The sequence below is a fragment of the Petaurus breviceps genome, unplaced genomic scaffold (genome assembly GCF_028583685.1).
Source record: "Petaurus breviceps papuanus isolate PSGF00001 unplaced genomic scaffold, PetGlider_PUasm1.0 88707, whole genome shotgun sequence".
Taxonomy (NCBI): Eukaryota; Metazoa; Chordata; class Mammalia; order Diprotodontia; family Petauridae; genus Petaurus; species Petaurus breviceps.
In genome coordinates, this window is record NW_027186961.1 from 1 (window position 1) to 15,055 (window position 15,055).

Sequence of the window (15,055 nt, forward strand, 5' to 3'; positions counted from 1 at the left end):
AAAGAAAGAAAGAAAGAAAGAAAAAGAAAGAAAGAAAGAAAGAAGAAGAGAGAGATTTGTGCCAAGGGTTGTGCTAAACCTTGAAGGGCAAATTGAAGCAAGCAAGGCAATCTCTGCCCTCAGGGAGCTGACATCATTCCTGAAGCCTTTCTATAGTGCCATAATAAGCAATAAATGTTTGGTGACTGTTGATTGACTTTCATATTACAAACAAAGAGGAATTGGAAATTGGAGAGAACTACAGAGCAGCATGGCTGGCCAGGAAGTGAGGTAGAGGCCTAGCTCTGGGCAAGACCAGGCAAAAACTCAGCTAGCTCCTGGGACCCAGATGGTTCCAGGGGTAGAGTCCCAAGTTCCAGTGGGAAAGAGGTGGGAGTGATAGCAGGAGTAGAGATGGCATGGATCCAATTTTGTGAATAATAATGTAGCTCTGAGGGTCTCCTCAACTTCCACTCTCATTGATGACTGGGGCAAGACTCATCTTCTCCTCTGGATTCCCAGGAGTGCTCCTTAGGGACAATGGAGGCCTTCTCTAAAATACTAATAATGGATTTGAGATCAAAGACCTGAGTTCAAAACCTAGGTCTATTTACTATTTACATGACTTTGGATAAGTCACTTTTTTTGCTAGACTTCAATTTTTTCCTCTGTAAATTAAGATTGTTGAATTAGATGATTTCTGGGTGTCCTTCCAGCCCTAAATCCCATTCTCTCTCTGTCCTTCAGTTTCTTTCTTTATTTAAATAAAAAGGAAGGATATACTAGATGAATGATCTCTAAAGTACCTCACAATTTTCTAAGTCTATAAGTTTAGTCATAGAACTGAGATAAGATTCCTTTGAGTGTTCCTGTAACTTAATTAAGGTCATTATTTGTGTCCTCAAACAGGTGAAGATACACCCCAAATAGTCACCATTGTCATCTCTCCCTCTTACAGAAGTGTGCTAAGCTGGCTGAGTATGTACGTATGTATGAAAGGTGAACTTCTTTGCCATCTGCTTGGCATGATCTTATGTTAATGGCCCAAAGAATCAAGGGAACTTGACTTGTACCTGCTATCAACCTGTCCCAATGGCAAGGTCCCTTGGAAGGACTTTGTTATTACTCTTTTCATCCCCACCAGAGAACTCAAGGGCATTAGTGAGGGTATCTTTACTCTGAGAGTACCCATAACACTGCCCTGACCTTGACCAATTTCCTTCCCCCAAAAAGGGAACACATAATGTAAACCACTCCCCACCCTACACACCTCAAAGTTTCTGATTTTAGTGGGCTTGGATATCATCTCCATATATAGTGTGGCACTATATAATAGTTATTCATAGAAGTCATCACTAATGGTGAGCCATTATTAGTCATTGTTTATGATTGACTAATAATTGTCCAGGATTCATTACATAATTTTATTAACTAGTAATTCTTAACAGTAACAAATGCTCTTAGCTGAACTCCAAGTCCAGCACTCTTTCTGACAAATGGATGGAAAATTGTGAAGAGAAACAAGATGGTACAATAGAAAGATCATTGGACTTGGAGTCAGGAGAGATTTGAATTTGAATCCTGCTTTTGATTCCTTTTTGAGCTATGTGACCCTGGGCAAGTCTTATATTTTTCCTGCCTTTTGTGGCTAAACTCCTTGAGAAAGCTATTTACTACAGGTAACTCTGCTTCATCTCCTCTTATTCTTTTCTTAACTCTATAATCTGTCTTCTGACCTCATCAGTCAATTGAAACTGTTCTTTCCAAATTGACCAATTTGGATTTCTTAACTGACAGATCCAATGGCCTTTCCTCAATTCTCTCCTTGATCTCTCTGCAGCCTTTGACGCTGCCAATCACCCTCTTCTCCTCGATACTCTCTCCTCTTTAGGGGTTCAGGATGCTAATCTCTTCTGATTTCTCTCCCATTTTATTGTTCTGTCTCAGTGTCCTTGGTGGAAGTTCATTCAGGTCATGCTGGTTAACTTGTTCCGAAGGGTTCTGTCCTGGGTCCTCTCCCTTTTTCTCTCCATACTGCTTCACTTGTCATCTCATCAGCTCACATAGATCATCATCTCTACAATGATGATTCTCTTTTTTATTATATAATATTTTCTTTTTCCCCAAATACACGTTAAAGCAAATTTTTAAACTTCGTTTAAAATTTTTAGCTTTGAGTTCCAAATTCTGTCCCTCCCTCCCCTACCCCCTTCCTGAGATGGTAAATAATCCAATATAGTTTATACATGTGTAATCATGTAACACATTTTCGTATTAGTCATTTTGTACAAGAAGACTTCAGTAAAAAAAAAAGAGTGAAAGGAAGAAAATGAAAAATAGCATGCTTCAGTCTGTATTATGAGAGTATCTTTCTCTGGAGGCAGATAGCATGCTTCATCATTAGTCCTTAAGGACTGTCTTAGATAATTGTATTGCTGAGAATAGCTAAGTGATTTACAATTCTTCATCATACAATATTGTTGTTACTGTGTACAGTGTTCTCCTGATTCTGCTCACTTCACTTTGCATCAGTTCATACAAGTCTTTCCAATTTTTCTGAAATCATCCTGCTTGTCACTTCTTATAGCACAATCATATTCCATCACAGTCACATACCCCAGCTTGCATTCCCAAATTCATGGGCATCTTCTCGACTTCCCATTCTTAGCCACCACAAAAAGAACTGCTATAAATATTTTTGTATAAATAGATCCTTTTCCCCTTTTTTGGATGACTTGGGGATATAGACCTGCAATGGTATTGCTAGATCAAAGGGTAGGCACAGTTTTATAGCCCTTTGGGCATAGTTCCAAATTACTTTCCAGAATGCTTGGATCAATCAATACTCAACTCTGCCAACAGTGTATTAGTGTCCCAGTTTTAACACATCCTCTCCAACATTTATCATTTTCCTTTTTTATATTAGCCAATCTGATAGGTGTAAGGTGGTACCTCAGAGTTGTTTTAATTTGCATTTCTCTAATCAATAGTAGTTTACAGCATTTTTCCATATGACTATAGATAGCTTTGATTTCTTTGTCTGAAAACTGCTTATTCATATCCTTTGACCATTTATCAGTTGGGGAATGACTTGTGTTTTCATAAATTTGACTAAGTTCTCTATATGTCTGAGAAAGTAGGCCTTTTTCAGAGATACTTGCTGCAAAAAACTTTCCCAATTTTCTGCTTTCCTTTTAATCTTGGTTGCATTGGTTTAGCCTGTGCAAAAAAAAAATAATTTTATATAATCAAAATTATCTACTTTACATCTCGTAACCCTCTGTATTTTCTTTGGTCCTAAATTCTTCCCTTATCCATAGATCTGACAAATAGATTATCCCATGCTCTCCTAATTTGCTTATGGCATCACTCTTTATATGTAAATCATGTACCCATTTTGACCTTATCTTGGTAACAGTGTAAGATGCTGGTCTACACCTAGTTTCTGCCATACTTCTTTCCAGTTTTCCCAGCTATGATGCTGATTCCCAAACCTATTTATCCAGCCCTAACACCTTGGCTGACCTCCAGACTATTATCCCCTCCTCCAACTATTCTTCATACATCGACATCTAGATATCCAGTAGACATTTTAACTCAATATGTCCAAAACTGAACTCATCATCTTTTCCCCAAACCCTCTGCCCTTCCAAATTTCCCTTTCACTTTTAACAGCACCGCCATCTTGCTATTCTCCTAGACTCAAAACCTAAACATCATCCTTGGTTGCTCACTCTCTCATCCTCCCATATACAATCTGTTGCCTCGTCCTTATGATTTTGCCTTTGCAACATTCCTTCATATACACCTTCCCTTTCTGCCTCAACCCTAGTGCATGTAGTTATCTCCTCGTGTCTGAACTATTTTAATAGCCTTCTGGTTGATCTGTCTGCCACGTCTCTCCCTACTCAAGTCCATCCTCTGCTAAGCCACTAAATTGATTTTCCTAAATTGCAGGTCTGACCATATCACCCCCATACTTAATAAACTCTAATGACTCCCTATCAAGGATCAAACATAAAATATCCTCTGTTTGGTCTTCCATAACCTAGCTCCCACCCCACCTTTCTTATCTTCTTACACTCCTTAACATACTCTTAGATCCACTGGTCTCCTTGCAATAAGACCCAATATCTCAACTCTGTGCATTTTCTCTGGCTGTTGCCCATGCACGGAATGCTCTCTCTCTTCATCTCTACCTCCTGGCTTCCCTCAAGTCCCAGCTAAAATCCCACCTTCTGCAGGAATCCTTTTCCAATTCTTCTTAATTTTAGTACCTTCTCTCTGTTATTTACTCCTGTTCATCTTGTATGTGGCTTGTTTACACATAGTTTGCATGCTTTTTCTCCCCATCTCACTGTGAGCTCCTTCACAGAAGGGACAGACTTTTGTCTCTTTTCATATCTTCAACATAGCACAATTCCTGGTAGACAGTAGATACATAATACCTATTAGCAACTGCTCCTTAGCTTCCTCATCTTTGAAATGGGAAAAACAGATTTGCACTATCTGTCTCACAGGCTTCTTGTGAGGAAAGCCCTTTGTAGATATTGAAATATGTTATAAATGTAAGCTATTGCTATGATTTCTATAGCACTTCCTGATCCCAAAGAGTTTTCATATGGAGCATCTTCTTTGATCCTCACAAAACTTCAATGAGGAAGGAATGGCAATGATTATTAACCCCCTTTACAGATGAAGAAAGGGAAATTAACTTCCCCAGGGTAACATAGGCTAGTAAGTGGCAGAGCCATATTTCTCAACCCTAATCTTCTAACTCCATAAAAATTATATTTTCCTGGGGCAGCTAAGTAACACAGTGAATAGAGCACCAGCTGTGGAGTCAGGAGGACCTGAGTTCAAATCTGGCCTCAGACACTTGACACACTTACTATCTGTGTGACCTTGGGCAAGTCACTTAACCCCAACTGCCTTCCCTTCCCCCTCCAAAAAAATCAAAATTATACTTTCCAATAAATTACTGATAAAGCAGAGAGAACCCAAGGCTTGAAATCAGAAGACTTTTGTTCAATTCTGTCCTATTTAATCTCTATCACTGAGAAATTATGCAAATAGGCAAGTCATTTCTCTTGGGTCTTCAGTTTCCCTCACTATAAAATTATGGGGTTGGACAAGATGGTGACTGTGACCCATTCTAATACTCTATTTTAATCTCCCTCTCAGTTCGGACATTCCATGTTTTAAGGTTCTCTGAGCTCTGACATTCTATGTTTTTTATGTCCTAAGAGCGCATCTAACTTTGTTAATCTACCCTCCATGATTTTTTTCTAAATCCTCAAGATTCCATTAACTAGCATTTGCTTAATGTTCAGAATGCCTCCCCTCTTTTCTTGACCCTAGTAATTTCCTTTGAATCAGGGATGCCATTTCCCCTTTCTCCCCTTACAGTCTTTCCGGGGGTCTTTTCTTTCCCCAAAAGCCTCTGTTCCCTACCACCTACAGGGTGGTGTAGCTCACAACCCTCTTGTCTCCACAGTTCAGATCATCTGCTTTATCTCCACCCTGAGAAACACTGTCTGTAAAGCTCAGCTCTGCCCCCAGTACATTGGGTGGACCCAAACAGGGGCAGCACCACTGTGGGTACAAAACCAGTCCCAGGGGAGCAAGAGAGAGGGAAGCAATAGACCAGAGTGGAAACCAGGCACTGACAACCCAAGCCCAATGCAGGACCCCTGGGAAAGATAATAGAGTCAACTGGATAGCCTAAACAATGACCCCTAAATAATGAGGGCACAGAAAGTGGGGATGGGGTCATAACCTGAATCCCCCAGGCACAAGATGGGGCTGGATTACATATAGGAGGGGGGAGGGAGGGAGAGAGAAGGGAGGGAGAGACAGAGACAGAGAGGAAGGAAAGGAAGGAAAGAAGGAAGGAAGGAAGGAAGGAAGGAAGGAAGGAAGGAAGGAAGGAAGGAAGAAGGAATATCAGTGTTCCCTGGAGTAGTGATAAAAGGCTTTTTAGCTTCTTAGTAGATGCAAGCTTTGAGCTAAGTACTGAAGGTCAAGTAGGGTTTGGTGGAGAAAGAGGCAAGGAGGGATTAAGGGGAAGAGGGGAGAGAATCATAAGCAAGGGAAATCAATTGAGCCAAATTAGGACAAGGACAGAGGAATCCAGGTTGTCTGTATCAAATCAGAATTTTAGCTTTCTCAACTCTTCCTTCAAAATGTCTTATATCCTCTCCAAAATCACCCAACTTCAGACCTAATCACCTCTCACTTGAATTGGGTTTTGGAATCATAGTTTTAGAGCTAAAACTAATATTAGAGCGATCCCTTTATAGAGAAGGAGACTGAAGGAGGTTAAGTGGACTTGCCCCCGGTCAATAAGTTAATAAGCAGGAGAGACAGAATTTGAACTCAGGTCCTCTGACTCCAAATCCAGTTCTTTTTCCATAACACCACACTGGCTATTGTAACAGCATCCTAGCTAGATTACCAAACTTGAGTCTTTATGCCAATCTGTCCTCCACATGTCACCTGCCACATTCCTTTTCCTCAAATCCAGTGATAAGGCAGCCAGGAAAAAACTATTCTGCATTAGCTCTTGTTCTGCATTAGAAGAGAAGCATCGCATCCAGAGATACAGAGGTAACAGTCCCACTGTACAGTTATTCCTTCCACATCATGGGGGTTAGAAGTGTGGTGCTCCCACGATCTGGAAAACCCATGTAAAATGTTTTGGCTCTTCCTTCAGACCAGAGAAGAAATCTGAATTTTTTTCTTTCTCTTTAATTTGGAATTTATAGTACCTTATCATAAAATTTGGGTTAAATATTTGGTCATAGGCTATATTATATATATATATATATATATAATGCATTTCTAAACTTTTTCTGTATCATCTACATCTTCTGCAAAACTCCCCCAAAGTTCCCATTTAATTTCTTATGCCACCCATGATACATCAAAACCACGATCGAGAAAACCAAGATGTGGAAGGGACAATTGTACTCTATCATGGTCAGACCATCCCTATGCGGAATAGTATGTTGTTGTTGTTGTTGTTGTCGCTGCTGGGTTGTTTCAGTCGTGTCCAACTCTTTGTGACCCCATTTGTAGTTTTCTTGGCAAAGATACGGGAGTGGTTCATCATTTCCTTCTCCAGCTCATTATTTATAGATGAGGAAACTGAGGCAACGGTGTTAAGTGACTTGCCCAGGGTAACACAGCTAGTGAGAGTCTGAGGCCAGATTTGAATTCAGGAAGAGGAGTCTTCCTGACTCCAGGCCCAGCGCTCTATCCACTCACTGCATCACCTAACCCAGGATGATGGTAGGTCTTGAGATCATGCCTTGTAAGGATCAGCTGAAAGAACTGGAAATATTTAGCCTGAAGAAAAGACTTAAGAGAAAGGGAAGAGTTGTCTTCAAGTTAGAGCTAGCATTCATGGGTAGAAGATACAAAGAAGCAAATTAAGGTGGCACGAGGGGAAACTTCTGAACAATTACAGCTGTCCAAAAATGTCATGGCCTCCCATGGGGAGAGAGATGGTTTACTTTGCTGGACATATTCAAGCACAGATTTGTTGAATATACTGTAGAATGGCTTCTCCTTGAGGCACGGGTTAGCCTAGATGGCATCTTAAGTACCTTCTAAATCTGAGATTCTGTAATTCTAATCATTATACTCCTCTGCCCAGTAACTTTCAATGTCTACCTGTCATCTACAGGAGAGGCGTAAAACTCTCATTTCTGGTTGCCTGGGGCCTGCAGAACTGTCCAGTGCTTAGAAAACAAGACTAAAATGTCATTGAGGATGGTTTAAGAAAAAATAAAAATACAATGTAGATAAGGTTAGTTTTATGGTTTTCTAAGTCTTTATGTGGCCTGCAGGGATTCATTTCTATTTGAATTTGATTCTCATTTTGGCATCCAAGGTGCCCCATAGGCCACTTATCTCCCCACACTTCATCTCCTCTTCTCTATAGAATTATAACTGGCATGGGGCAAGTGAAACTTTTTCCCTGGTCACTGAGCCAGGTGGTAACTGTCTGGTCCGCTTGTTTTCACTCGACCTTCTGCAATGGGAATCACCAGAACCGTCCCAGATCCCCAGTCACCATCCTAGTGATCCATCTTCATGCTCATCTGTCTGCTGCTTCTCTCTAAAATGAATTTTTCCGAGACGTTGGTAAATCTAGTGAATCCCCCCTCCTCCATCATTCCTCAAATCCTGCTAAGCCAGTCACCTCATAGGTCCCAAACATATAGTAAACATTACCGTTTCTAGATCCCTCACTGTCCTCCCTACCGATAGTGCCCTTCCTTCTCTTCTCCAATCCTCCTCACAAGACATTCCAGCCCGCAGGGAACCCTCCCTCTCCCGAGATCCTGCAGTAAGCATTTGTTCCTTGGATGCAAACTTTTCTGTAGTATTATCTAATTTCTATATGTGCATGAGTCTTTGCTCCCCATGGGAAAGTTTCCCCCTCCCCATGGTCATAAACTAGGTGGCCAAATTCTGTCCTCTCTGTAGCACCAAGCAAAGACCCAAGAGCAAGCACCTTCTATAAACACCAGTTGACTTGACACTCACACAGCTACAGATACTCTCAAAGTAACACTCACTGGCATCCAGTACAGAATTGATCCCAGTTATAGACTTTGAAAGAAGCAGCCCAAAGGACAGGTCATCCAAAAACCATGGTTAATCCAGAAATTATTCTGTTTAATTTTAATACCTAAATTCTAAAAAGAAAAATTTATCTTCCCAACTGTGCTTTGCTTAAATACATTTTTCCTGAATGTTTATCCTCCACAAAGTGGCCCAGGAGGCAGACCAAAACATCTCAGGATACAGCAGGGTGGGATAATTGGGCCTGCAAGTACAGGAATGGAGGTTAATAAACCCAGAAGGGAGGAAGACACTTCTTACCATTTATTGGTGGTCAGCAGAAAGGCGAAGTCAGCCCCATGGGGGGTGGTCCCTATCTCCCCAGTAACTTCAGGATACTTGTCCTGAAGCTTCACTTCCCTCTTATCTTCTTCCCCGATCATTTCTCCTGCACCTCATATCCAAGTCTGTTTAAAGGAAGAACTGCTCAGTTTCCTCACAGAGAGGTACCAGTGCCTAATGACGGCTTAGACCATGACCCCCTCCCAGAGGCACTTTTTTTGTAATAGAGTAGAGTGACTCATGCCAGATGGATGAAAGAGAATGAAGCACCGACTTTTTTTATTACTTAATTTAATTATTTTTTCTACAACTCTGACTAGCATACAATTGATTTTGTCTCCCTACCATTCAAATCTGCTCCTATTGAACACAAAGAAAAAGAAAAAGAAAAGCCTCCCAATAAAAATGATATGTATGCATCAACCAGCAAAACAAATTCCCCCACTGGCCACATCCAAAAACATACATCTCATTCTGAATTTTAAATCCATTGTCTCTATGGGAGAAAGTGAGTGGCAGGATTTCTCTTCGGTCAATCAAAATTGTGGTTTGTCGTTGCACTGATCAGAATGCTAAAGTTTTCAAAGTTTTTCAAAGTTACTTTTTTCTTTATAACGTTGTTGTCATTGTTTAAATTGTTCTCCTGGCTCTGTTCATTTTACTCTGCATCGGTTCATAGAGGTCTTAACAGTTTCCTCTGAAAGTCTCCACTTCTTTTCTTATGACACAATAATATTCATTATAGTCATAGATCATAATTTGTCCAGCTATTCCCCCAATCAGTGAGCACCCCCTTAGTTTCCAGGGTTTTAAAAAATACATTGTAATGGTTGGGCATGAACATCATGGCCAAGGGGAAGATTTAGAAGGGGGGGGCCTTCCACAAACCATGAAATCATAAGCTCTGGATACTCACATCGCTTATTTAGAAAATCAGCCCTGCAACAACACCTGAAGGATATGACCAGAATGGGTCTTGACTTGAGCCAGCCACTTGACTTGGCTTAAGGTCAAAGGAGTAAGTTTGAATTCCAGGGATTCCACAAGACCAAGTCCGGAATTGATTAGGGTTTGGGCTATGGGGTGACAGTTGTCAGGAGACACACGCCAGCCAAACAGGAAGGAAGCAACCTTAATATTCAGTATATGTCTTCACTTCCACCATTCTTCTTCCTTGTCCCAGCTCTAATTATATTTGTGCAGCCCCTACCATAGATTTCTACCCCTATCCACGTACCATTACCCATTTATTTCTCAAATTAGTACAGTGCCTAGCATAGAGTAAGTGATTAATAAATGTTTGTTGCCTTGATGACTTCATTTAATGCTACCTTTTACAGGAAGCCTTCCCTAACCCTTCTTAATTCCAGTGTTTTCCCTCTTTTAGCTATTTTCTATTTATCCTGTATATAGTTTTCTTTGTATATGAGCACATGCATCAAAAATTGTGCCTCTTAGAGATAATGTTCCTTCTAAGAATGCTGAGATATGAATGGACAACCATATTAGCTTAGTAACCAAAAGAAAATAGCTCTGACCATAAGGTAATGACTTTGTATTATGAACAGAAACACTTAAAATAAAATTAACCTGCCACTCATTTCATTCATTCATTTCTGCGTTCCATGAAGATTTTTAGTACCCACTATGTGCATATGCATTGTACTGCTAGGGGTATAAGTATGACTGTCCCTTGTAGAGATAATTAGACGGTGTAGCAGCTCAAGCTCTGGGTCTAGAATGGGGAAGACCTGAGTTCAAACCTGGTCTCAGATACTTTCTAGCTGTGTGACCCAGGATAAGACTCTTAAACACCACCTGCCTCAGTTTTTTCATCTGCAAAATGGGGAAAACAATGGCACCTACCATCCAGAGCTGTTGTGAGGCTCAAATGTGATGATATTTGCAGAGCACTTAGCACCATGCCTGGCATAGGGCAAACACTTAAATGCTCATGTACTTCAGCAATTTAGGAAAGTTAATACAGCTCAGACAAAGATAAGGATAAAACAAATTCAAATGGGAGAAGCAGTGATCACATTTAGTGTTTAATAAATTGTTAGAGGGATGAATAAAAAAAGCACATAAAAGGAGGATGACAAAGTGTTATGAGGTCAAATAAACTTCATTTCTGCCTACATCAGAGGTGATATTTGATAAAAATCTAACCATAGCATAAGAAAGTGTGACAGCTTTGCTTTCCTGTTGCTTTCAGAACTGAACATAAGAAAGCAAATCGACATGCCAAAAAAAAAATATTTTGAAGCAGAAGACAAAGGTTTAAATCAGGGCTCTACCACTCACTCACAGTGTGACTTTGGTACAATTACTTAAGGGGGTGGAAGCAAGCATCCTTTAAGCACCTACAATGTGCCAGATACAATGATAAACATTCTACAAATATCTCATTTGAACCTCACAATGACCCTATGAGGTAGGTGCTGTCATCCCCATTTTACAGTTGAGGAAACTGAGTCAGACCAAGGTTAAGTGAGGCTGGTGTTTGAGGCTGGATTTGAACTCAGGTCTTCCTGACTACAGGCCCAGCACTCTATCCACTGCATCATCTAACTTCTCAACCCCTCTGGGCCTCGTTCTGTTTAATTGTGAAATGAAAATGTTGGGCTAGATGGTTTCTGTGGTCCCTGTCAGCCTAAATCCTATGATTCAATGATTGCTCTCTTCCAATATCTGAAGGGTTGTTAGCTAGAAGAAATATTAGGACTCATTCTGTTGGCCCCAAAGGGCAGAATTGTATGCATGTTCCAGCTCAGTCTTAGGGAAAATTTCCTCAAACTTAAAGCAAAGAAATGGATTTTCTTGGGAGGTAGTATGTAACTGGAGATGGGCAAACCAAAGCTGGGTAACCCCTCTGCTAGGAGAAGGATCAAGCAGGGGATTGGACTAGATGACATCTGAGGTCAGTGAAAATTCTAAGATTATCCCATGACTCAATAAATGAGTTTGACACATTGCTCTGTGTCTTTTTACAGCAAGAATTTCCTTCATAAATTGGTGAAGAAACTTTCCATTCTCTTCTTCTGTGTGTTTGGTATGTACTAGAAGATAACCCAGATCTTGGACTGATGACCTCTGGATGTAGCACCAAACATCAACAAAATTGTGAAAGACACTAGGCTGGTTTGGGGGGCCCCTCCCACTGCCTCCTTTACTGAAGCCCTCATATTCTCTATTAGTACCATTTCCTGTCCTAGACAGCACCTTCTGTTCTAGGGTCTTTGCCCCACCCCTCCCCCCTCCATTCTAAATACTATGATCCTAAAATATACCTGTCTATAGGATGTCTTTCCAACTCACAGCTTGGATAGTTGTGGTTAGAATCCCAGTCCCTACAACACGGAGCAAAGGGAGGGGCTTGAGGGGAGGTGGTGCCTTTGCAGTCTCCTGAAGGGTACCACACAGTAAGTACAAACCCCCTGCCTAGTTCTCAGAGTCTCAAGGCTACTCCAGGGCTAGAAGAGTGGGATAGGCCTCATTCTCCTTCTTGTTCCCTCCACAGCCTTCTGGTGCATCGTCATTTGCTTGCCAACCATACTGGATACAGGGCGAGTGAACATGAGGGCTCCAGATGAGGTGGGTGGCATTTCCTCCAGCCCCAGTCTCAGATTTTTTTACCCAGTCTTCTTCCCCATAGCTCCCCTCTGTATAACCTAATAGCCTCCAAACCCCAAAACACATCAGTGCTTTCCTGCCTGGGGCACCCTCACCCTGCCTAGAATTCAGGACACATCTCAGGCCCACCTCTTCCTGACCAGTGTACAGGGATCTCTCCTCTTCCAACCTCAAACAAGACTGGACGGTAGATATGGCAGACATTCGAAAAAAATGTTCCTTAAAATAAACTGTTCTTTTTCTGCTGTGTACTAAACAAATCCTATTTTATATAACCAGTGTTTCTGACTGTGCCATTCCAATCCCCACTAGTCTATGAGCTCCTTGACCATGTTTTATAGTGAAAAGTGAATGTCAGAGTGAAGAGGAACCTTAGAATAGAATTCCAACCCTAAATTCTGGCCCAAGTCACTGAACCACCAAATCCTGGAAGTGGCAGTAACCTAATTCAAAAAGTAGAGGAATCAATGAGGGAAACTGTGATTACCATAAGGAAAGACAAGGAAATAAGCATCTATTAAGTAACTACTATGTAGCAGGCACTTTGCAAAGCATTTTACAATTATTTCATTTGATCCTCTCAACAGGCCCTGGGATGTAGGTGCTATTATTATCCCCATTTTACTGCTGAGGAAACTGAGGCAGGCAGAAATTAAATTATTTACCCAAGATCACACAGCTAGGAAGTATCTAAGGTTGGATTTGAACTCAGGTCTTTCTGATTCCAGGCCCAATGGCATCTTGGAATCCCACCATGCCATCTAACTGGTAGCTGAAGTAGAAATGATGGATGACTTAAGAGAAAGTGACTTATCAGTCTTAGAGGCTAATATATAAGGAGAAGAAAGCTGACATGCCCCCTCAATTTCAGGAAGAGTACATTTCAAAAGAGTACAGGAAAAAAAAGTAATTAGAATCCTACAGTCTAAAATACCTCATTAGGTTAGCCCCAAAGGGATGGTGTGCCCTTAAGACTGAATAGCAATATCCTCCACAGGGCACTGTCATCAAGAAGTTATGCCTCAGACACTTGTGTGACCCTGGTCTGGTCACTTCGTCTCTCTGGGTTCACTGTCATTCTTGGCTGTAAATCTGGTGGCAGGGTTAGGGGAGGGGCTGGGTGGGATGAGGGGCAGGGAGGAGCCCCTGAGGTCTTCAAGCTGTACAACCACTTTTCAGGAAGAGCCTAGGAGAAATCCTTTTTCATGTCCAGGTTGGACGAGAGGACTTCTAAGGTCTCTTTTAGCTCTGAGAGTTTATGATTCTATGACTTTATAACAACCACTTTATTTTAGATATGAGGGACATTTGTCCAAGGGCACACAGCAATTCAGGGAAACAGAACTAGAGGGTAGACCTCAGTATGGGGCTCTTTCTACTGCATTACGATGACCTCAGTGTGGGCCTCTTTCCTACTACATTACAATGACCTCATCCATCTCTGTCTTTTCCTCCCTCCCATTCCACCATTGTCCCCCCCAGCATTGCCTAAAGTTAGGAGTGGACACATGGTAAGTGGTTTATAAATGACTGATGAATCAATGAATGGATTTTTCAATGAAACACCGTATCTCAATCAGTCCTAAAATATGTATCCAGCCTTTCCTTGAGGTGGGGAGGAGACAAAATAGGGAAAGGACATGGACCAGCTCACCCAGGGATTTATGGTCTAGCTGAGGAGATAGTATTCACAGGAATATGACAACTAAGTCCTACAGGCACAAAATCAATTACTAGGCTATGTGGAGGCACTCAGAAGAGAGAGCAAAGGATCTCATTGTGGGCTGATGGGGTGGGGAAACACAATCCAGACACTGTAGAACCTGAGCTGGGGAACTTTCTGGAGCTTCTGAAGGCCCTTGGAGAAATAGAGCTCTTCCTGACATCCCAAGTACCACCATTAATGCCTATGAGAAAGACCACCAGATCTGCAGCTGGAGGACCTGGCTTCCCCATACGGCTGTGCCAGATACAAATTGTACAACCATGAACAAGTCGCTCAGTCTCTCTGGGATTCATTTTTTCCATCTATAACATAAGTTAGACCAGATGACTTCCAACATGCCTTCCAGCTTTAAATCTATAATCCTATGACTTCTAGGGACAGCTAGGTTGCTCAGTGGGTAGAGTATCAGGATTGCAGTCAGGAGGTCCTGAGTTCAAATCTGGCCTCAGACACTTACTAGCTATGTGATCCTGGGCAAGTCTCTTAACCCTGGTTGCCTCAGTTTCCTTATCTGTAAAATGAGCTAGAGAAGAAAATGGCAAATCACTCCAGTATCTTTGCCAAGAAAACCCCAAATGGGGTCACAAAGAGTTGGACACAACTAAAACAATTCAACAACAACAAAATTACTTCTGATCCTAAGTCTCTGAGTTCCAAGGGCAGATCTGCATCTCTGAGTCAAAGGATGGGATTCTGCTAGGTAACCTTGGATTCCTCCCTTGCCCTCATTTTTCTCTTCCCAGGTCTACTACTTGCTACCTGTATGACCTTGGACTAGGTGCTATTATCCCCATTTTGCAG

The 15,055-nt window shown here is 41.4% G+C and overlaps 1 protein-coding gene across 1 annotated transcript in view; it reads left to right on the forward strand.

Annotated features, from left to right (window-relative positions):
* Positions 1-888: 888 nt before the first annotated feature.
* LOC138176406 (SUN domain-containing protein 5-like) overlaps positions 889-15,055 on the forward strand; it is a gene marked incomplete at its 5' end in the record, with an annotated part of 37,001 nt that continues 22,834 nt past the window's right edge. The window contains 4 exons of the mRNA XM_069107200.1: positions 889-957; positions 5,477-5,576; positions 11,889-11,947; positions 12,416-12,489. Of these exons, the coding sequence (XP_068963301.1) occupies positions 889-957; positions 5,477-5,576; positions 11,889-11,947; positions 12,416-12,489 (302 nt within the window). The remainder of the gene's footprint in view (positions 958-5,476; positions 5,577-11,888; positions 11,948-12,415; positions 12,490-15,055) is intronic.